Source organism: Solanum dulcamara, chromosome 6, assembly GCF_947179165.1.
Source record: "Solanum dulcamara chromosome 6, daSolDulc1.2, whole genome shotgun sequence".
NCBI classification, from domain to species: Eukaryota; Viridiplantae; Streptophyta; class Magnoliopsida; order Solanales; family Solanaceae; genus Solanum; species Solanum dulcamara.
The window spans coordinates 18,848,125-18,872,741 of record NC_077242.1 but is presented as its reverse complement, the minus strand read 5'-3'; the positions used below and the strand labels follow the sequence as shown (position 1 = coordinate 18,872,741).

Sequence of the window (24,617 nt, the reverse complement as noted above, 5' to 3'; positions counted from 1 at the left end):
TCATTTTCAAGCTTTAAGCATCGAAAGTGTCATAAAATCATGACACATCAATATTACTATTACCATGAGTTTTCATGTATTAAGGGATGTTTGGATTGACTTATTTCAAGTAGCTTTTGACTTTTAATCTCTTATTTTTGGAAGTGTTTGAGAAAGACAAGAAGTACTTTAAAGCTAAAAAAGTATAAAAAAGAAGAAGCGAAAAGTCAAAAGTTGGGTATTCCAAACTTATGACTTTTAACTTATAAGCTATTTAAAAAAACCCAATACAAACAACCCATTAATAATACAAAAAATTTCAAAACATGCATTAAATCGATTAATGAAACAACTATCCCTCAAATCCCACTAGAAAAAACATTTCTCATTTATCAAAGCTAAAGAATGTAGAGTGTGTTTTTGTACACAATTTTTTTTTTTATAGAAGTTATGTAAGATTTGCTATTTTTAATACATCAAATCAAATACTCCATCCGTTCCTATTTATAGGTTGTCTAGACTAAAAATAGATGATTCTTAATATTTGTCATTTCATAAAATCAATACATAAATGACATTATTCTTCCCATTTTATCCTTGTGAGTTATTAGCCTTGAAAATATATATATTTGAGCAACATAGAGAAACTAAGTAAATAATTTATGTCTATCGATGAAATTAATTAATCAAAATAAATTAATTCATGTTCATTAATTAAAAATTTGACTTCAAAAAAAATTAAATTAGAGTAAAATAAAAAACGTACTTAGTTTGTAATAATGATATAAATAGAAACAAAATATAAGAAATAATGTGAAGATAGGTAATATAACATATTTTAATATTATCGAATGACTTTTTTAATGCTGGAGTTTAGATGAAGGTAGACCCCAAGCAAATGGGTATGCAAGGACAGAAGAGTGAAGGTAAGAGTCGCCTCGGGCTGGAAAAACTATACTACAACAAAACAAAACCAGAGACCAAACAAACAAGATTGACTGGAAAAGGCTAACAATTCATTCATTTACTCCCTCTTTCTCTTCGACGTCCTTCTCAACTGCTGCTGCCGCTGCGGAGACTTTTTTTTTTTTTTTTTTTACATCTTTTCAGTCGATCAGTCTGTTTTGGGAATTTATACCATACCATACCATATCTCTAAATTATCAAAGTCAAGTCTACTAGATCCAGGTTATTTTACTCTTTTTTTTTTCCTATACATATATCACCTAATTTCTTGATTTTTAGGGGTTTTTCAGGTTGCTAAATTCTATAGCTTTGTTTTGCCTGCTTCTGCTTCAACTATCTACCTTGTCTTCTTTCAAACCTGAGCTACAAATTGACGACGCTATTTTTTTGTAAATTACGATTAAACCCCCTTCATCTCATCTTTTGGGGAGATAAGGAGAAATGGAACTTCGTACATTTGGGTGGGTCTGTCTGTGTTTTCTTCTTCTCTTCTCAACAAATTCACTTCTTTTTACAGTTAATTTTTAGTTGATATATATGTGGGTAATTTTGTTTCAGATGTTTCAGGCTTCACAAGGTTTTTCTTCTTGTAATTCAACAAAGTTTTTATTCTCTCCTTTCTCAACAAATTCACTTTAGCCCCAAACAGCAAAATAATGGTCCAAATGTAATCTCTTTTTGCCGTTTATACCCTTACTGCTCCATGAAAACATGTACTCATTAATTACATTTACAGATTTTAAATGACGGATAAAAAGGACAAGAGGGAAGTAATCTTAATTACCGAGTCATTTAGCTAATTTAAAGGCATCAAACGAACCAACGTTGAGGACAATTTTCCTTTTTCAACAAGCTTCTCTTCTATGTCTTCATTTGAAATTAATTTTTGTTTAGTTTTTTTCTCCTCTTCTTTTTATTGTGTTCTGATAGTTCATATTTTTTCTACAGGGTTGTGGACTGTTAAAGTTTGACTTACAAATCCTCATGCGAAAGAACCTATAGTTTTTTTGCTGCAGTTGGTTTGACAGGAAATGTTGGAGGCTCCGAAGTTTGCAGGACTTATAGACTTGAATGAAAGTCATGATCATTATGGCCTCACACAAAATTTTTACCATAAACTTGGTGAGGGATCAAACATGTCAATTGACAGTTATGGGAGCTTGCAGATGAGCAATGGTGGAGGTTCAGTTGCAATGTCCATGGATAACAGCAGTGTTGGATCAAATGATTCGCACACTCGTATTTTAAACCATCAGGGTCTTAAGCGTGTCCACAATAACTATTCGGTTGCAGCTAGTGTAAATAAGAGCAAAGCTTCTCATGGGTTGAGTGACGATGCCCTAGCTAAAGCTTTAATGGATTCTCGATTTCCTACCAATGGGCTTGAGAATTATGATGAGTGGACAATTGATTTGAGGAAGCTCAACATGGGGCCAGCTTTTGCTCAAGGGGCTTTTGGGAAACTCTACAAGGGAACTTACAATGGTGAGGATGTTGCTATCAAGCTTCTAGAGAGGCCAGATAATGATCTTGAGAGGGCTCACTTGATGGAGCAACAGTTTCAACAGGAAGTTATGATGTTGGCAAGGTTGAAACATCCAAATATTGTTCGGTTTATTGGTGCATGCCGTAAACCCATGGTGTGGTGTATTGTCACTGAATATGCTAAAGGAGGATCAGTTCGTCAATTTCTCACTAGGCGACAAAATCGATCTGTGCCCTTGAAGTTAGCAGTGAAGCAGGCCTTGGATGTGGCAAGGGGTATGGAATATGTGCATGGCCTGAATCTGATACATCGTGACCTGAAATCTGACAACCTACTAATTGCTGCTGATAAATCAATCAAGATTGCGGACTTTGGGGTTGCTCGTATTGAGGTGCAGACAGAAGGAATGACACCAGAGACTGGAACATACCGCTGGATGGCTCCGTAAGCCTCTAACCCTTTGGCAGCTTCATTAGATGTGATTGTCTTATTTACTGTTTCCTTTCTCAAAAAAAATGTGTCTGTCTTATTCTAGCCTGGTCTTTTGGCAAAACCATAATACAAAGTTTTTTTTTTCTTTTCAAAATGTTAAATATTAACCATAACACGGAGCTACTTCGGCTGTTCCAAGATTCTTTTATGGTTTTGGTTTTCTTCTTTTCATAGAATACATTCAAATGTTTTCTATACTTGTGTTTGCTATACAATTCCCTTTAATTTATCAAAGAGAATAGAGAAATAGTATCAGTAAGATATTTTTATGTTCCAACATGATATTGACTGAACATTTGCTTTGCACTATATCTTTTTTTTTTTTGAAATTGGTAAATCGTATTCTTCAGCATTAAGGTTATATTGCCACCTCCAAAAAGTTTACCGAAAAGGAAAAGAAAGATACTTACAAGGAGCCTATAAAATCCACTAATTGGATTTCCTCTTCTATACTCTGTTATTTACACCAAAAACCTATTGAAGTAATAATTTCCACTTAATCTTCTGAATAAATGATTCTTTACCTTCAAAGATCCTCTGATTCCTCTCCTTCCAAATGGTCCAGTAGATGCAAGCTGGGACTGTCCTCCACCATCTTTTCTGGATTTTGCTTCCCCCTCTTCTGGTCCAACAGCTAAGCAAGTCTGCAGTGTGGCATGATCCAGTTGATTCCAGCAATGGAAATGAACATAGTCCAAACTTGTGTTGTTACGTTGCAATGCATGAAGATGTGTTTGTTGGTTTCTAGTGCCTACTTGCATAGGAGGCAGCTGGATGCTATGTTGAATCCCCTTTTTTGTAATGCCTCATGTGTCAAGAATGCTTTCCTAGCTACTGGCCAAGTGAAGCATTTCACTTTATTAGGAGCCACACTCTTCCATATAGTATTCCAAGATCCAGTTGAGCTGCCTGCAATTTCACTCGAGCCCCTTTTGTGTACCCTGTTAATAGTGAATATTCCATCATTGTGGGCCCCCCAAATGAGTTTTTCTGGATCCATATTAGTGCTCGGGAAGTTTCCTATTAGGCTTAGAAGTTCTTCTACCCATGGTATTTTTCAATCATTTAGGATTCTTCTAAAAGTCAGGTTCCACCCTCGAGGGGACCACATTTCTTGTATGCTGCATCCAGTATTCAAGCTTATTGAAAACAGTCCAGGGAAAAGGGATTCCATGACCACTCCAGTCCTCTTTCCAAAAGAGTACCCTATCTCTCCTACCAACTCTAACTTTAGTGTTAAACTTGAGAGTCATCCAGAGATTCCTGATAGATTTCCGAACCCCAACCCCTTAGGTATTGTCACAACCCAAGCTAGGCCCTAGGTGTGACACAACGATTAGAATCCCGAATGACCCCAACCAAGCCTCTTAGCATATCGTACATGAGTATTCATCAGGTAAACAAAGCAATAAAGCTAAAATCATAGATGCGGAAGTAAGTCTCAACATGAATAGTCTCAAAAAGATAATAAGTTTCAAATGGAAAGACGACATAGACTCTATGGACATTGAACATGCCTCTACTAATCTAGATGGGGACATAAAACAAGCTCCTAACTCACCCAAAGTAAAGATAAAAGTCATAAGAATGATGAAAGATGAATGTCTCGTCCTCGAAACATGAGAACTCACCAACACTGAGAAAGTAAAGCTCAACTCTAGCTACGAGTGGGAGGTGCGCGGTGATCATCATTCCCTACATTATGACACAATGTAGGCAAAAAGTATGTGTTAGTACATGGAATGCACTAAGCATGTGAGAAGTATGCATGAACAATGAAAATAGGGCATAATCAATATGAAGGTGGGATGCATGACCAATATCTTAAAACATGAGTAAAACCTTAAAAATATTTGAATAATATCATAATCATGTGGTCAATGCATCATAAAACATAATGAGGACTTATATCATATCATATACCTTTGTGTGGGATAAGACCTTTAACCGAAATATAAGACCGTGCAAGCTATAACACAGAATCCGATGTACTTCCACACCGAGAAGGGGGAGGCTACTTTGCCAAGGTAGACTCCGTTATAAATATTTCTTTAACTTTGAGCTATTTGTGGATCCACTAGCCTGGTCATATTGGAAAAAACACCTACGCGGGCAACGTAGTTAGGGACTAAAGGTTGCTACGAGGATTTCCTTGGGAAACTACTTGAGCTTCCGGACGGAACCCCACTTTAAAGTCCTTTCGGTGCTTAGTCATTATTTCAACGGAATCATGGAAATATAGGCACTAACATCATTAGGAAAGGCTATAATAGATACCAAAATCAACATTATAAAATAATCATAAGAGTAGCTCATTCATCATTATTAACATGAGTGTGTGAGGAAAATCTATCACAACCTTTATACTTTGCTTGAAGCATCATTGGAATCATAGTTCATCATCATTCATTACTTTCATGAGACATTAATAAGTCCTTGATAACCAGTCATAGAAATTCTTTATAAATCATGATTATAAATCTGTGAAATCATATTTGAAAATAACATATGACATGGGCTAAGGAAAATCAACTTGAAATCATGCAATGTAATGTAAATTGTGCATAATTAGATCAATAACAATGAAATATATCATAGTTGAGAAGACCCAACGCAATATCATAAGAATTAGGGCTTTAGAAGGAAAATTCATAAAGAGAATTGAAGTAAAACCTTGGGACTCCATGGATGGAAGGATCCATGGATGAATTCCCACATGCCTTAGACTTTAGAAGCCCTAAATTGCACTTGAATTGGAGACTTGAGCTTGAAACCCTTGAAACTTGCTCGAGGAAGAAGAAAACTTTTGAGAAAGAACTTTAGAGAGAAGGTTTTGTGATTTGGGTGTTAGGGTGAGAGTGAGAGAGTTAAGAGGGTTTAGGGTAGTTAATAGAACATGATTTAACCCAAAACTGTCCAAATACATTGATGAGACAATAGGGAAAAGACTAAGAGCCCGTTTGGATTGACTTTAAGTTGGTCAAAACCAACTTAAAGTCCCTTTTTAGCTTTTGGACGTGTTTGCCTAATGCTGACTTTAAGCTATAAAGTTCTTAAAGTCAGTCAAAAATGAAAAGTTAGGATTTCTAACTTTTTTTTTCCAAAGTGCTTAAAGTCATTTTCTTTGACCATAGAAATTACTTTTATATCCCTTATATTTTAACTAAATTCCCAAACTACCTTTTTTTATTCTTTTAACCCTAAAATTCACATCATAAGCAATTTTATCCAAACACTCAACTGCTTATTTATAAAAATAACTTTCAGCACTTCAAAGTTCTAAAAGCACTTCATACATAAAAGTTACTTTTTTTAAGTCCATCCAAACGGGCTCTAAAACACCTCTCAACTTAACTGAATGAAGTCACCTGGACGGTAGGTCAACACGACCTGTGAAAGTCACCACGGTCCGTGGTGATGGTCGTGGTCAGGAGTGTCGACTGGGCTTGGAAGGGGTTGTTTCCACGGGGACCACTATGGCTCGTGGTTCTCTCCATGGGTCGTGGTCCTCACCCAACTTATGGGTCTTGGGGAGTCGAGTTCACGGATGGGTTTACGGTCTGTGGAGTCCACCACGCCCCGTAAACCCTGTCGTAGATCCTTCCCTTGATCCTCAAACTTCTAGGGCTCCACTACGGCAACCTTTCATGGCCCATGGTCCCTTCCACGGCTTGTGAAGGGCCCCCAAAAGCTGCAACTCTGGGAAACTTCCTTTAAACCCTGTTTTCCAACTTTTCAACTTTCGGGGTATTACAGGTATTAGTCACTTTATTAGTGCACCACTGCCCCTCCGGAACATACTTATGAAGGATAATCTCCTTCACAAGGACTGATTTTCTTGACTAAATCTCCATAGTCATTTCATAAGTAAACTGTTATTTTGAAGCTTTAGGTTCCTCACTTCCAGACCTCCAAAACTCTTGCTTTGCTGAACTGTTCTCCATTTTACCAGGTTAAAACTCTTGTCAGTCTTGCTTCCTTGCCACAAGAAAACCCTCCTCAACTTGTCTAAGATTTTCACCACCTCACCAGGATTGGGAAATAAAGGCATTACATATGTTGGCAAAGAATCTAGGACTGCATTGAACAAAACAACTTTACCTCCCAGGGAAAGTTATTGTGATTTCCAAAGAGCTAGTCTTTTTCTGTTTTCTTTCTTATTCCATCCCATATATTCACAGCTTTGTGTTAAGCACCCAATGACATTCCCAAATAAATTGTGGGCAACTCCTCTATCCTGCACTTCAAAATAAATATCTGCCAGAGACTGAATTTTCTGCACCCCTTTAACTGGAAAAATATTGCTTTTCCTCCGGTTGACCTTCAACCCAGGGCAAGCTTCGAAGATCACCAGAATCACCCTTAGGTAGCAAATTTGTTCTTGTTCAGCTTCACAGAAAACGACAGTGTCATCAACATATAATAAGTGAGTCACCTAAATTGTAGTGAAAAATTGATGGATTTAATTTTCACTTTAAAAACTTGCAGGTTTATCAGAATGGAGAACCTGGTAGTTTTAATACAAAATTCTATCCATTTAAGCCACCCACTTCTAAATCCCAATTGCCTGTGAGTGTTCAACAAGAAACTCCAATTTAGGTGGTCAAATGCCTTTTCTATATCTAATTTGCACATAACTCCAGGTACTATATCTTCTATTTAATGATCTAAATATAACTGCACCTGCATTGCCTAAAGATAAAATTTAAAGTGAAAAAGTGATGGATTTAATTTTTTTCCTGATGATTGAGAAATCTGTCTTGAGCCAACCTGAGCTCTCCAAAATCAGGGATGATGGAACCGCCCCGCCCCTCTACCCTCAAACCTTTGGGCCAATAGAACTTTCGAAACTTGGGGATGGTGGGCCCACCCCTCTACCCTCCTCCTCTTAACTTGTCTGGAGTCAATTGGCTAGCGCAAAACACAACATAATTTTCAAAGGTAGTATAGTATTTAGATCGTCTCCACTGGGATTGGTACAAACAATGAATCAACCGAGTTTGCTAACTATTATTTGTGGGATAAAAACTTGAGTTTGTTGTGGTTATAAACCACGATTATCAACATACAAACATAATTAATGACAATTTATAATGAAAGCAATGGTTACTATCAATAGGAGAAGTAGGATAATAGACAAGACAAATGGAGGATTTTAGCAATTAACTCAGATTCCACAAGTTTGAACTAATGCAAGCCCCAAGAATGTGCAAAAACTATAGATATAAATAGATCTTCAGATGATTTCTCACGAATATCGTCAACTTATAACTTAGGATAAATTATTCAAGAGCCTCGTTCGATTACTCAATAGAAACGTTCAACTTGAGCTAAATCAGGTTTATATAAAGATAATCATAGAACACTTCCTCTTCCAATTAAAGCATTCAAGAATATCTCAACAATCAATTAAAATTACTATCCATGAGTTCAAGATATTAAACAAGAATCAAATCTAAAAACATCAATCAATACATCATGTCTGTCAAAACCCTATAAGAAAACTACTCCATAATAGAATAAAAGAACATCGAAGAATAAGAACTAGAAAACATTACAACTGCCGATTGATCCAAGCTTCTGTATTGAATCAAATCGTGATGGAAAGTAATGAATTCGAGCGCTTCTACTCTTCTCTGCTCCTCCAATGCTTGCTAGGGCAAAAGTCCTAAAAAACGTGTTGTCTTAGTATTTATAGTATTTCTTGAAAGTTTCGGATGAAAATATCCCCGAACAAAACAATCTGAAAAATCTCTCAAATTTTGGCCAAGTGCAGGGTGTGGCGCGTCGCGCCAACAAAAATTTCGAGGACCTTGGATTCTGGGTGGGTTGACACCCAAACTCGGTAGGAAGGCAAGCGCGCGGTGTGGCACGCACGGCCAAAAACTACTTGTTCATCAATTTTCATGTGTTTTCGCTTGTGCTTTCTCTCCTCGAACGCGACTTGTTTTAGCTCAAAACTCGTTCTTTAGCTCGGGAATACGTCCTACACAACAAAATACACGTAATGAGTATAAATTAATCATATATTAGCTCAAAATCAATTAAAATGTAGTACATAGTAGGCGAAGAATAACTAAAAAACAGTATTTATAGCCTATCATCACCAAAACTTTGAGCCAACCGGAGCTTTCGAAACTCGGTGATGACGGGATCATGGACCCACCACTCTGCTCTATCTTCCCCCTCTTAGAAATCGGTCTTAATTCGTTTAGCTAAGGGCTCATACTTGTGTCCTAAGACACAAATCCCTCATCCTTTGCCAATTGAGCTAACCCCTGGGGAAAAAAAGTTATGGGTTTAAGATCTGTATTACCTCAGCATAATGCTGGCTACCTCCAAAAAGTTCAATCCTTAAACTTTGTTATTTTAGCCTCTTGCTAGAAATGTCAAAATGACTCTTTTTTTGTGGGTTTTAGTGTGCTTAACTCAGTCTAGCTCATGGAATTTGTTTTCAAGATGTGTAGAGATGAACCATAATTCACGCTCATGCGCATTTATGGAGTGTTCTAGTTAGAACAGTATACAGAAGCTCACCTTTCACCTTTGTTTTAAATTTTAAAGGGTTAAAGTTAATCATATATTTTTTGGCTTAACCATATATTTTTCTCTCATGTTCTGTTCCCTCCTATGCCATTCTTTGGCTTTTATTTCATCTGGCCGATCTATCTGATAATAAATTGTTCATGGTGCTCAGACAATAAATAATCAAACTGAGAAATGTTAACCATTTCTGTTTGGTAGTTGTAGCCACTTCAGCTTAAGTGATTCAACTTATTCTTTTGGTGTATCATCCCTCATACTTAACTTAAAATTGGACAAAATTAGCTCCAAAATTAGTGTTTCTTTTTATAACGTGGTGAGCGGGCCAGCTAGAGCGCACCCGAATATTCACCAGGTACCTGCTACCTCCCGCCAATACAGGTACCAAATAACTTGGTCTACTAAGGCTTAGGCAGATGCAAATAGGAAGACATCACATAGTGTTTTTTTCTAAACCTTGGTTTCCAAGTTTTGCACCACTTCATTGACCAGTCGGCCACACCTTGTGCTCCAAGGTTAGTTTGTTCTCCTTGCCCTATTTCAAACAATAAGAAGAGTAGATTGGGAAAAATTCAACTTGTGTAATTGTTAGAATAGGAATAGGTATATACAATTCTACTTAGAATAGAAATAGTAATAGTAATAGGAATAGGAATAGTATATAGTGTCCTACTTGGTAAATGATTGTATTGTAGTGTCTATTATGTGTAATAATGTAGATACACAATTCAATAATATTCTTCTCCAATATTTCTCACATGGTATCAGAGCATTGGTGAGAAAATAAGGGAACAAAGAAATCACTATGCATCATTCCGATGACTACTTTCTCATAACTTATTTGTGTAGCATCATGCCATCTTTTCAGTGATTACTTTCTCATATCCAATTTGTGTAGCACCGTTCCATCCCTCCCTTGAAGACCTTTTCATATCCGATTTGCATAGCACCGTGTCATCTTTTCGGTGACTACTTTCTTGTTTGTGTAGGGTCGTGCCATCATTCCGACCCTACCCATATAATTTCTCTTTTTCAGTAGGGTCGTGCTATCACTCCGACCCTACCCATATAATTTCTATTTTCCAATAGGGTTGTGCCATTATTTCGACACTACCCATATAATTCTCTTTCTCAATAGGATCGTGCCATCATTCTGACCCTATCCATATAATTTTATTTCTTAGATTGTGACCACTTTCAACCATCAAATCTAATGCTCCGACGCATGAGTATGTTCCGACCAGTTTTACTGTGACTTTCTTGTTTAATGTCCGACTTGTCTATTGATTCCAAGACGATCCATATATTTTATACCATATTTTGAGCACTTTTCGGCGACCGCTGCACTATGAAGAAGTTTACATGGAGCAACCGCCTAGTTTTGTTGCTCAGGGGAAGTTTGGTAGCTTTGTATGTTGATTGTGTAAGTCACTCTATGGTCTGAAACAATCTTCTCAAGCTTGGGTTGGGAAGTTCAACACTGCAATTCAGGAATTTATCACTCTAGTTTTATTGACATTATGCATCAAATCCAGTATTTCATGAGAAGATCAAACACGTTGAGATTGACTAGCATTATCCACTATCTTTTGCATTGAGATTGTGTCCTGAATATGGCTATTGAGAGTACATTGAGTTTTTTAGTTCAAGTCCTATTGAAATTTCTGGTTTTGATGCTACTTATGGAAGGTTACGGGGATGTGGATGACTGAAATAGAGCCTGTAATTCCTTGTAGATCTTTTCTAGGATATTTTTTCTCTCAAGATTTTGAGAAGGTCCAATGCTTGTGGGAAGCTCCTGAATGGGCAAAAGTAGGTGCAAACTGTGTCTGGATATGGGTGACCAGCTTCAGATTTACCTGGTGAAGCTGCACCTATGTTTAGTTTTTATAATTAGGTCTAGAAATCAAATGTCGCATCATTGGTGAAGCCATGCGCTTCAGAGAAGTATGTGATTCAAGCAATGATGCACATAGTAATCCCAATGAGAAGCCATCAGTTCATTTTATTTTTTTTTGGAACTGGAGCCATCGGTTCATTGAATCTCAACTTTGAGTAGTTAGATTAACATTGACATGATTGTACATAGGATGCTCAAATTAGTTACTTTAATTGCACTTTGATAAATGATAACTAAATTATATATATTTTGTATTTTGATTTTTTTGGTGAATTGTGCACATCACTTCAAAGAAGTATGTGATTCATTTCTCAGTTTTTCCCTTGAAGCCATATGGACCATATCACTTTTTTGCACTTACCACTTTTCAAAACTCACATGGCACATTATGTAAAGAATGCCACCTTATTAGGTGCGTTATACTTGTGTACTATTTCCATATTGGCTTTGCCCTTACACCGCAAGCAGACATCTAACTATGATTCATTGAGGAATATATTTATTGCTTGCTCCTTAACTTCTTTAGGAAACCATCAATGTCATTCCAATGCAATACTGGATAGCTCTCCTAAAAGGTACATCACGGGACACTTGGTCTGCCTCACTTTTTGATAGTTTCAGCTCTTGTAGTGATAATATCAGTAGTGGCGTGGAGAGTAAGTTGGGGCACTCTCCTTCAGAGTAAAACCTCTGCACTGTACGTGCAGCCAAAAAGATCTCATCTACCATTTCCAGTTGCAGAAACAATAAATCTTGGCGACTCCTTCGAATCTTGTCATCCCATCCTCTCACTTAACCCATATGAGGTGGACTACTTGTCCGATAACCATCATTGCCTACAACAGTCATATCTTGCAAGGGTCACATTTTCCATAGTTTCTCCTTATTAGGATTGGTTAAAAGGTTTTTAACCTGCAAACATCAGGTCCTTGTACATCCAAGTGGTCGTCATCTTCTCTATCCATTTTTGGATATTTTTCCTGTCACCATTTGTTCCATCCTGTAGGAAGTCCTTCATTAGTTGCTCTTGCTCTTACCAGCGTACTAACTGTAGATGGGACAGGAAACATGCTGGAATGCTGATGACCACATCCTGGCGTTCATCTCCGAAATCAGCAGAGGAGACCTTGTAGCCAAGACTTTTCATTCTTGTTCATGGTTGTGGCCGTCAAAGGGTGGTGACATCTTCTGCGGTTGACAATTTTTTGTAGGCTAAGGTAAATTATTTTACACGAAAAGCTGAACAAATCCACTCAACCTCCATTTGCTGAAGAATAAGTTTGTCACCGGATAGCAGGCAGGCTGAGAGAGAAGTGTAGCTAGTTTTGATTGAGCTCCTGACCTTTGACTCACCTGATTTCGAAAGAGTACTTTTGGTTGGTGTCATATGCTTAAAAGCATATGCATCAAATCTTTTAAAGGATTTAGATAGGCTGATCTAGCATGCGTGTACATTCATATGAAAAACAGACAAGAATATGGAAGGTACAGATGCACATATGTAAGAATATTCTAACTTTGTCTACCAAGAAATTACACTTCTGTATGTATGGGTACACTGTAGTGTCATGTGTTGATTAATGCATTTGCGTACTTGACAGCTTTAGCATTGTCAGATGAACTTTATAATCATGAAATTAGAACATAAAGAACAAGTAAAATTACTAACACCCCTGTTTGATTACTATGGTAAAGTTTTAATGACAGAAACAAAATGTTCACTTCAATTTGGGCCTCAATAGAGCATAGTGGTTGCCAATCCATATGGCCAACCCATCTTTGTTTGAGATTAAGCTAGTTGTTTGATTGATTGTTTATGGGGTCAGTACTACTTAGGTGCCTTTTCAATTGGAAACTTAGTTAACATGTTGCTATATTTTAACAGACCAGAAGACATGTGAACTTATCATGGTTTAGAGCCTTTAAAATATCATTCGTATTAGCCTTTACAAAAAAATAAAAAGATATTCCTTATGTTAGCTTATTATTTTCTTTCTCGGGCTTGATGCGGCAGTTAGGGTGTGCACCTTAGTTAGATGAGCAATCCAGGATGAAAAGTGTCACGACCCAAAAACTGAGGTCATGATGGCACACATCTCAAAACCCAATCTGATGTGTAACCCTAAAAATAAAATTCATACAAGACTCCCAAAGGGGAAAGTGATTCCACGATTTAAATAAAAAGAAAAAAAACAATGAAGAAATTATCCCAAAACCTGGTGTCATAAGTATAAAGAGCATCTAATACAAGGTTCGAATCTGAAGATACAACATAAGTCTCTGAATGATACAAAAGACTGAAAAATAAAGATAGACTAGTGACGATCCGAATTCTGGGACCTCACCACTAATCTGAGAATTACACAATCCGCTAGAATATTAACTGCCACGTGGGGTACCCCGACTAGTATCTGCATCAAAAAGGGACACAGAAGTAGGGGTGAGTACAATTCACATGTACTCAGTAGGTTTTAGCTGACTGAGTATAAGGAATTAATCAAACCTATGAAATAAACTAAGGAACGCTTCCACCTGCATATAGAAAAGTCCCACTTCGGCATCGGTGCCGCCAGTTTATATATATAGTGGCACGAATAAAGTATAATAACAACTCATAATCACAATTAATCAAATAATTCAAGCAGCACAAATGTCAATGCAATGCAATGCAATATGATGATGCAATGATGTGGTGGTACGGTGGAATCAAGACTGTCGCACAGCCTGTCGTATACACCTGCTGAGCTGTGCTACCAAGCAGGACCCATGGGGGTCTCGCAGACCATATACCTCAATCACAATATCTCATTATCCTTGCCACCTCCTCGTGGTCAAGGGATCACAATGCATCCACTACCCTGCCGGAAAACTACCTCGGTCAGGGACTCAAGATACAAAGGTTGGGATCACAATGCATCCACTACCCTACCGGAAAACTGCCTCGGTCAGGGACTCAAGATACAAAGGTTTAAAGGTGTTTCATTTTCTTTCTCAAAAAGAATTTCCATATTTCTCAACTTCCCATGTTTCATGATGTGATGAATGAGGATGAATGCATCAAAACACATATGCATGGAAGTAATAATCAACTCACATGTGGTATAATGTTCAAAGTTCTCAAAACTTAACCTACACATGATATTCACCCTCAATAAATAGTAACGGGAAGAACACACTTTCATTTAAATATTCACCCCTTTCTCAACAATATTTCAATACTCAAGTATGCTCAAAACCCCCAACTCAATCTCTCAGGCGGCATCACAAGTCAAATAATATACTCAAGCCTCTCTCTTAGGCAAATCATAATTCACATGCTCTCAAAGCAAATAAGATAACAAATAAGGCCCCCACACGGGCTATGTAATACAAATAAACCCCGTCACGGCAACACATTAATAAATAAGCCTCCACACGGACATCATAATATATATAACATTCTCAACTCATACTACAACCCCATCCCAAAGTCTATAACATATGAATGATTAATTACCCCATCTCAATCTCAAAGAAAGATAGCCAAACCTACCTCAATTGCCGAAACCGCACTCGAATACCTCCACCGGACAAGTAACTCTCGAATTCAGCGCTCGGAATGACAACCCACTATCAACAATGAAACATACACGTCACAAGGAGTCCAATGACACCCATATTGATAGGTTTCGGAACCGGGGGTAAAATGGTCCAAAAATTAACTATTTTCGAAAAGGGTCAAATCTGTAAATTTATTGAACAATCCCATTCTATTGGTAATAAGGAACTCATGGTTGAAAAACCCATAAAAATAGAGCTCAAAACGAGTTGGAAATCACAATTTTCCTTAAATTCGGATTAGGGAAGAAACAAGGATTTTTGGGGTTTGAAACTAAAATTTAAGAGTTAAAATCGTCAAAAACTTAATGAAAAAGGAAGGTTTTAGGTCAAAAATCACTTACCCAACACTTTGCCTCGAAAATCTCTTCTCAAATCACCTCAAGGAGTTCAAGAACTCAAACAAATGTTGAAAAATATTGAAATGAGAAGAAAGGGGCATTTTCTGCCCAAAAAGTTACTGTTCACGCGTGTTACTGTTCACGAGTGTTACTGTTCACGCGTGTTTTGTACAAATTTACGAAAATCACCCTCAAGGTCATTACAATATCCACCACTAAAAAGGATGTTCGTCCTCGAACATAAGATAAAATAAAGTACCTGGGGTCTCAAAAAGCTGAGGGTATCGAGCCTGCATATCAGACTCTAACTCCCAAGTCGCCTCCTCAGCAGGCCGATGCTGCCACTGCACCTTGACCGAAGCGACCTCCTTGGTCCTGAGTCTACGAAGCCGCCTATCTAGAATAACTGTCGGCTCCTCCTCATAAGTCAAATCCGGACTCAACTCTACCGCATCATAAGAAATCACATGAGACTCATCCGGTATGTACTTGCGAAGCATGGAAACATGAAACACCGGATGGACAGCTGACAATTTAGGGGGTAAGGCCAACTTATACGCCACTCCACCTACTCTCCTCAGGATTTCAAACGGGCCAACAAACCTTGGGCTAAGCTTGCCCTTCTTTCCGAACCTCATCACACCCTTCATGGGCGATATTTTAAGCCACACGCAATCACCCACCATGAACTCTAAGGGACGAACCCTCCTATCAGCATAACTCTTCTGACGACTCTGAGCTGTCAATAGTCGATCCTGAATCAAACGTACCCGCTCCACAGCATCCCTAAGTAAGTCAGTATCCAATGCATCAACCGCAACAGAATCAAACCATCCAATGGGTGATCGACACCTACAACCATACAATGCCTCAAATGGTGCCATTTGAATGCTGGAGTGATAACTGTTATTATAGGCAAACTCTGCTAAGGGCAAGTGTTGGTCCCATCGGGCACCAAAATCAATCACACAGGCCCTAAGCATATCCTCCAACACCTGAATAGTCCGTTCAGACTGACCATCGGTTTGGGGATGAAATGCTGAACTCATCTCTAGTCGCGTACCCAAACCACGCTGTAATGCCTTCCAAAAGTGAGAGGTGAACACTGAACCCCGATCCGATACAATAGAGATAGGCACCCCATGCAGCCTAACAATCTCACGAAGATAGATCCTAGCTAACTGATCCGCATTGTAGCTAGTCTTCACCGGAAGGAAATGGGCTGATTTGGTCAATCGATCCACAATCACCCAGACAGAGTCATACTTACCCAATGCCATGGGTAATCCAGACACGAAGTCCATAGTGATACGCTCCCATTTCCACTCAGGAATGGGCATCCTTTGCATAGGACCACCCGGTTTCTGATGCTCATACTTCACTTGTTGGCAATTTAGACACTTAGCCACAAAATCAATAATGTCTCTCTTCATGCCACACCACCAATAATGTTGTTTCAAGTCATGAAACATCTTTGCCACTCCCGGGTGAATCGAATACTTGGAACAATGAGCCTCCTCTAATATCATACGTACCCATTCACTAACCTTGGGCACACAAATGCGACCATTAATCCTCAAAACTCCTTCCTGATCAAGAGAGGCTGATTTTGCTTCACCACTCAACACTTTGTCTCGAATGGCCCTCAACTTTTCATCTTCAAACTGGTGTGTACGAATCTGGTCCATCAAAGTAGACCTAGCCTCCACAAATGCCAAAATACCATGATGTGTAGAAATATCCAGTCGGACCAACTGTCTAGCCAATGACTGAACCTCCAACGCCAAAGGCCTCTCCACAGCCTTAAGAAAGGCCAAACTACCCATGCTAGATGCTTTGCGACTCAGGGCATCCGCTACCACATTAGCTTTGCCCGGATGATAAAGTATGGTAATGTCATAGTCTTTCAATAACTCTAACCACCTACGCTGCCGCATGTTCAGATTCGGCTGAGAAAAGATATACTTAAGGCTACGGTGGTCAGTATAGACCTCGCAATGCACTCCATAGAGATAATGCCTCCACAACTTCAGAACAAACACCACTGCTGCTAACTCTAAGTCGTGGGTAGGATAGTTCTTCTCATGTACCTTCAACTGTCGAGAAGCATAAGCTATAACTTACCTTTTTGCATCAATACACCACCCAAGCCGACTCCCGAAGCATCACAAAACACAATAAATGCCACGCCCTCCTCGGGTAAGGCTAGAATAGGTGCTGAAGTCAATAATTCCTTGAGCTTTTGAAAGCTCGCCTCACACTCATCAGTCCACTGAAATGCCACGGTCTTTTGAGTTAGCCTAGTCAATGGGGCTGCAATAGAAGAGAATCCTTGAACAAACCGACGATAGTAGCCTGCCAACCCAATAAAACTCCGAATCTCGGTAACCGAAGTAGGCCTAACCCAATCACGAACCGCTGCAACTTTGGCTGGATCAACCATAATACCATCCTTGGTCACTATATGACCCAAGAATGTCACGGACTCAAGCCAAAACTCACATTTGGAGAATTTTGCATACAACTTCTCCTCTCTCAATCTCTGAAGGACTGTCCTCAGGTGCCTAACATGATCCGCCTCATTCTTGGAATAAACCAAGATGTCATCAATAAACACAATCACAAACGAGTCCAAATAAGGTCGAAATACCCGGTTCATCAACTCCATAAAAGCAGCCGGGGCATTAGTCAACCCGAAGGACATAACCACAAACTCATAATGCCCATAACGAGTCCTGAATGCAGTCTTCGGGATGTCAGATTCTCGAACTCTCAACTGATGGTAACCCGACCTCAAATCAATCTTTGAGAACACCGATGCACCTTGAAGCTGGTCAAATAAATCATCAATGCGAGGGAGAGGATACTTGTTCTTGATAGTGACTTTGTTCAACTGTCGATAGTCAATACACATCCTCATAGTACCATCTTTCTTCTTCACAAATAAAACCGGTGCACCCCACGGTGATACACTAGGTCTAATAAACCCTTTCTTCAATAAATCTTCCAATTGTTCTTTCAACTCTTTCAATTCTGCCGGAGCCATCCGATAAGGAGAAATAGAGATGGGTTTAGTGTCATGCTCCAAATCAATCACAAAATCGATATCACGATCAGGAGGAACTCCCGGCAAGTCTGTAGGAAATACATCCATAAACTCTCTCACCACCCTCGTAGTCTCTATATGAGATGACTCCGTGGTGAGATCACGTACATGAGCCAAATAAGACAAACAACCCTTATCCATCAAGCGACGAGCACGAATATAAGATATCACCCCCTTAGGGTATGAACTCGAATTACCCTTCCATACTAAGCTAGGTAAACCGGGATAAGCTAAGGTCACGGTCTTTGCATAACAATCTAATATAGCATGATAAGGAGATAACCAGTCCATACCCAGTATCACATCAAAATCAAGCATGTCTAATAAAATCAAGTCTGCACGGGTCTCTCTACCCGAAAATATCACCAAACATCCCTTGTATACCCGATCCACTACTAAAGATTCACCTATTGGGGTAGAAATAGTAATAGGCACAATAAGGGACTCACTCACATAATCAATACCCACATCAAAATAATTCGACACATAAGAATAGGTAGACCCTGGGTCAAATAATACTGAAGCAGAACGATGGCAAACTGGAACAATACCTGTAATAACTGCATCAGAGGCTTCTGCCTCATATCTACCCGGTATAGCATAGCATAACTGACGGTCACCCTTAGCCTGCGAACCACCACGAGCACCACCTCGTACTCTACCCCTAGCACCATGGGTGCCACCTCTAGTATTCTGCGAAGAACCTCGAATAGTTGGAGCATCTATAGAATGAACAACTGGTGCCCCAGGCCGTCCATTAGAAGGAGCACGTTTGGGGCAATCTTGGGCCTTATGCCCAAACTCATCACACACATAACAACCTCGAGGACCTGAACTCCGTGGGGAATAACTAGAATTGTCAAAACGACCTCCGGAGCTCGAAGAACCCTGAATAGCTGCCTGGACTGGTCTGCCCTGATAACCATGGGTTCCTGAACCCGAATATTCTCTACCCTTGGAGGAATGATCGCTGAATTGACCCTGCCGACGGAACCTCTTGGCCCCGCCCTGTCTAGCACGTCGGATACTCTCTATCATCCTGGCATGATCAATAATACTCTGAAACGTACCCCCAGACAATACAAGAGAGGCTGTAGCCTCCTGGAGATAACCGGCGAATCCCTTCACTAGTTTGCGAATCCGCTCGAATTCGGTGGGAATACTCGACATAGCATAACGAGATAACTCATGGAAGCGAGTCTCGTACTCAGATACAGATAAGGAGCCCTGCTCCAGTCTGTCAAACTCATCCCTACGCTGATCACGAAGGCTATATGGCACAAATCTCTCAAGGAACACCTCAGTAAACTGTTCCCAACTCATCATAGGAGAACCAATAGGTCTACGAGCAAGAACTGACCTCCACCATTCTTTGGCCACTCCCGCAAATTGATATGAAGTGTAAGCAACTCCATGTGCCTCTAAAATGCCTAGGTTGAACAACCTATCTTGACACTCAGTCAAAAAGTCATAGGCTTTCTCTCCGGCTTTACCATCAAACCTTGGAGGTGCCAATCGAACGAACCTCTCAAAACTCTTCTGCTCAGCTACCGACATGGCAGCATTAGCAGAAACTGGCGGAGCTGCAAATCTCGGAGGTGCAATAGAAGGCATTGAAGATGAACCAGGAGTCTGAAATCCTACACTAGGCCCCTGAACTGGCGGTGTAGCACCAACTGTGATAGGAGAACCTATAGTACCTGAAATAATACCAGAGGTAGGAGCACCATCCAGTCTAGCCAATAATCGAACCAATAGCTCTTGAAGCATCGGAGTACTATCGGGAACCACAGGAGGCTGGGATGGCCTCTCCTCCTCAGTCTTCTGCTCTAAGTCATCCTCATGCTCATACATGGGCTCAGGTGATAGCTCTCTAGCTCGTCCACGAGCAGGTGCCGCTCCCCTTGCTCGGCCTCGTCCCCTGACTCCACCACGTCCTCTACCTCGCCCGCGTACTGGGGCTTGAGCAGCAGGTGCAGCCTCACCCTCAGTAATTGTGGCTCTAGTCCTCACCATCTGCGCAGAAGGAATAGATCAGAGGTATACAACACTTGATATGAATAAATCGCACGAAGGGAGTAAAAAGAAAAAAATTCTCCTATTAAGTATCTTGTAGCCTCTCGAAGATAAGTACGGACGTCTACGTACCGATCCGCAAGACTCTACTAGACACCCTGCTCTTTAACTTATAAGACCGGTGAACCTAGTGCTCTGATACCAATTGTCACGACCCAAAAACTGAGGTCATGATGGCACACATCTCAAAACCCAATCTGATGTGTAACCCTAAAAATAAAATTCATACAAGACTCCCAAAGGGGAAAGTGATTCCACGATTTAAATAAAAAGAAAAAAAACAATGAAGAAATTATCCCAAAACCTGGTGTCATAAGTATAAAGAGCATCTAATACAAGGTTCGAATCTGAAGATACAACATAAGTCTCTGAATGATACAAAAGACTGAAAAATAAAGATAGACTAGTGACGATCCGAATTCTGGGACCTCACCACTAATCTGAGAATTACACAATCCGCTAGAATATTAACTGCCACGTGGGGTACCCCGACTAGTATCTGCATCAAAAAGGGACACAGAAGTAGGGGTGAGTACAATTCACATGTACTCAGTAGGTTTTAGCTGACTGAGTATAAGGAATTAATCAAACCTATGAAATAAACTAAGGAACGCTTCCACCTGCATATAGAAAAGTCCCACTTCGGCATCGGTGCCGCCAGTTTATATATATAGTGGCACGAATAAAGTATAATAACAACTCATAATCACAATTAATCAAATAATTCAAGCAGCACAAATGTCAATGCAATGCAATGCAATATGATGATGCAATGATGTGGTGGTACGGTGGAATCAAGACTGTCGCACAGCCTGTCGTATACACCTGCTGAGCTGTGCTACCAAGCAGGACCCATGGGGGTCTCGCAGACCATATACCTCAATCACAATATCTCATTATCCTTGCCACCTCCTCGTGGTCAAGGGATCACAATGCATCCACTACCCTGCCGGAAAACTACCTCGGTCAGGGACTCAAGATACAAAGGTTGGGATCACAATGCATCCACTACCCTACCGGAAAACTGCCTCGGTCAGGGACTCAAGATACAAAGGTTTAAAGGTGTTTCATTTTCTTTCTCAAAAAGAATTTCCATATTTCTCAACTTCCCATGTTTCATGATGTGATGAATGAGGATGAATGCATCAAAACACATATGCATGGAAGTAATAATCAACTCACATGTGGTATAATGTTCAAAGTTCTCAAAACTTAACCTACACATGATATTCACCCTCAATAAATAGTAACGGGAAGAACACACTTTCATTTAAATATTCACCCCTTTCTCAACAATATTTCAATACTCAAGTATGCTCAAAACCCCCAACTCAATCTCTCAGGCGGCATCACAAGTCAAATAATATACTCAAGCCTCTCTCTTAGGCAAATCATAATTCACATGCTCTCAAAGCAAATAAGATAACAAATAAGGCCCCCACACGGGCTATGTAATACAAATAAACCCCGTCACGGCAACACATTAATAAATAAGCCTCCACACGGACATCATAATATATATAACATTCTCAACTCATACTACAACCCCATCCCAAAGTCTATAACATATGAATGATTAATTACCCCATCTCAATCTCAAAGAAAGATAGCCAAACCTACCTCAATTGCCGAAACCGCACTCGAATACCTCCACCGGACAAGTAACTCTCGAATTCAGCGCTCGGAATGACAACCCACTATCAACAATGAAACATACACGTCACAAGGAGTCCAATGACACCCATATTGATAGGTTTCGGAACCGGGGGTAAAATGGTCCAAAAATTAACTATTTTCGAAAAGGGTCAAATCTGTAAATTTATTGAACAATCCCATTCTATTGGTAATAAGGAACTCATGGTTGAAAAACCCATAAAAATAGAGCTCAAAACGAGTTGGAAATCACAATTTTCCTTAAATTCGGATTAGGGAAGAAACAAGGATTTTTGGGGTTTGAAACTAAAATTTAAGAGTTAAAATCGTCAAAAACTTAATGAAAAAGGAAGGTTTTAGGTCAAAAATCACTTACCCAACACTTTGCCTCGAAAATCTCTTCTCAAATCACCTCAAGGAGTTCAAGAACTCAAACAAATGTTGAAAAATATTGAAATGAGAAGAAAGGGGCATTTTCTGCCCAAAAAGTTACTGTTCACGCGTGTTACTGTTCACGAGTGTTACTGTTCACGCGTGTTTTGTACAAATTTACGAAAATCACCCTCAAGGTCATTACAAAAAGAGATTGAAAGATAGAGTTGTATCCTTTTCCATCGGCTGGAGATTCATTTCATCATTAAGTTTTAAGAAGAGTATCTATAAATATATCTATAGGATACAATTGTGTGCTAAATTTCCTTGGTCTTAGCTTTCTACACAATATAGGTGATGAAATTTGTCTTGTGAGATGAAATTACATTTTTTTAAAACCAAGGAGATTGGAGATTAAGCATGCATTTGTTTGAGAAATCTGACAAATGAAGTTTTTCATTTCCAATTGGACAACCTTTTTCCGACATTTAGTCAAAGAAGATGGTGTTTGTCAGTGCCTATAGTACACTCACCAAATGCCTGTGATTAAGCTTGCATTTGTCAAAGAAATACGACAGATGAAGTTTTTCATTTCCAATTGGACAATATTTTCCGACATTTAGTTGAAGAAGATAGTGTCAAAATGCTTGTGATAAGAATGGACGTATATAGTCTCTGGTGATGTATAAGTGTTCTGTTGCAGTTGAGACGGACCACTTTGCTTTGATGGCACAAGATTTTTCAATGCAATTATTTCCAGTGAGAGGACTGAGTAGCGTGTAGATGAGTAGCATGCATGACTTGAGGAAAATAGATGGGAACTTGCCAAGTTGCAGTCTTCATGTCGAATAAGGCTCGTATCTTGGCATGTGTGGCCACCCTTGGAATCACATCCAATTTTTGTATATTCAAAATTTGATTTTAGGTTATTTGGAAAAAGAAACAATCTGTCACATTTCCCCTGAAAAACTATATATTCACATCTTAGCAATTTTTTTTGGCAGTATTCACATCTTAGCAATACTTTCTGAATTGCATGTTTTTGTTTCTTCTTGCAATATGACTTCATTATTCCTGTTGCAAAAGAGAAAGATCATGCTCCTAGTTGTGGTTTAGCATGTGTGTGCTATTGTGGGATATTTGAATGCATTTTACTGTGTTTTGCAGGGAGATGATCCAGCACCGACCGTACACACAAAAAGTTGATGTTTATAGTTTTGGCATTGTTCTGTGGGAGCTCCTAACGGGGATGCTTCCCTTCCAGAACATGACTGCTGTGCAGGCAGCTTTTGCAGTTGTCAACAAAGGTGTCCGTCCAACTATCCCCAGTGATTGTTTGCCTGTCCTGGGTGAAATCATGACTTGCTGCTGGGATGGTAACCCTGACAATAGACCACCCTTCTCTCAGGTGGTCAGAATGCTCGAGGCTGCAGAAACAGAGATCTTGACAAAGGTCAGAAAGGCCCGTTTCAGGTGCTGCATCAGTCAACCCATGACTACAGATTGATATGGAAAGAGGAAACAGTAGGAAGTAAAGGGCAAGATTAAAGGATTTGGGAAGGCTAAGCAGAAGTGATTCCAAAGTCTGGCATGTGTATCTATGAGGAATAATTTCTTTATTCAGATGGAAAAAAGGGGAGAAAGTTGTGATAAGGAACTGTTTGATTTTGTGTTGTATCTTCTTTTGTTTTCCTTTTCTTCTTGAATTTAAGATTCTGATTAGTGATAATAGAAGTCAGAAGAGTATGTGTATTTATACATGTCCATTATGACTGTTTTATTTTTACTTAAATCAAATTTTATCAGGTGCTGAAGATGGTTACATGCAGATCCACCCCCACAGCCTCCTTTTGTACCTCTGATGCTTGATTTTATTATCTAGAAAATGTGTGGACTTCAATAATATGTTTGCTTCAGATGTGGTAGGTCTTATCTTTCTTCTTTTCTTTCTAAATAGAAAAAATGGGAAACGTTGACCATAAGGAAGACATCTGTGGGTGGATACTACTACCAAAGTAAAATAAAGAAGTGACATTTGTGGGGGGATACTATTACCAAAGTGAAATAAGCAATATGTGACATTTTTTTTTGACTACCATCCATCCA

At 39.3% G+C, this 24,617-nt stretch overlaps 1 protein-coding gene across 4 annotated transcripts; it reads left to right on the top strand.

The window, feature by feature from the left end:
* The first annotated feature begins 830 nt into the window (after positions 1-830).
* On the top strand, positions 831-24,339 carry LOC129892528 (serine/threonine-protein kinase STY13-like). 4 transcript variants are annotated; one of them, XR_008767339.1, is made up of 5 exons: positions 912-1,167; positions 1,894-2,875; positions 12,430-12,583; positions 12,664-12,851; positions 23,679-23,766. XR_008767339.1 is itself a non-coding variant. In XM_055968114.1 (3 exons), the coding sequence occupies exons 2-3, from the start codon at positions 1,977-1,979 to the stop codon at positions 24,016-24,018; spliced, it is 1,239 nt and encodes a 412-aa protein (XP_055824089.1). In that variant the 5' UTR covers positions 831-905; positions 1,894-1,976; the 3' UTR covers positions 24,019-24,339. The 4 variants fall into 4 exon arrangements, 3 of the variants coding, with proteins under 3 accessions (XP_055824089.1, XP_055824088.1, XP_055824090.1); XM_055968114.1 differs by lacking the exons at positions 912-1,167; positions 12,430-12,583; positions 12,664-12,851 and adding an exon at positions 831-905 and having other exon boundaries at positions 23,679-24,339; XM_055968113.1 differs by lacking the exons at positions 12,430-12,583; positions 12,664-12,851 and having other exon boundaries at positions 23,679-24,339.
* The last annotated feature ends 278 nt before the right edge of the window (positions 24,340-24,617 follow it).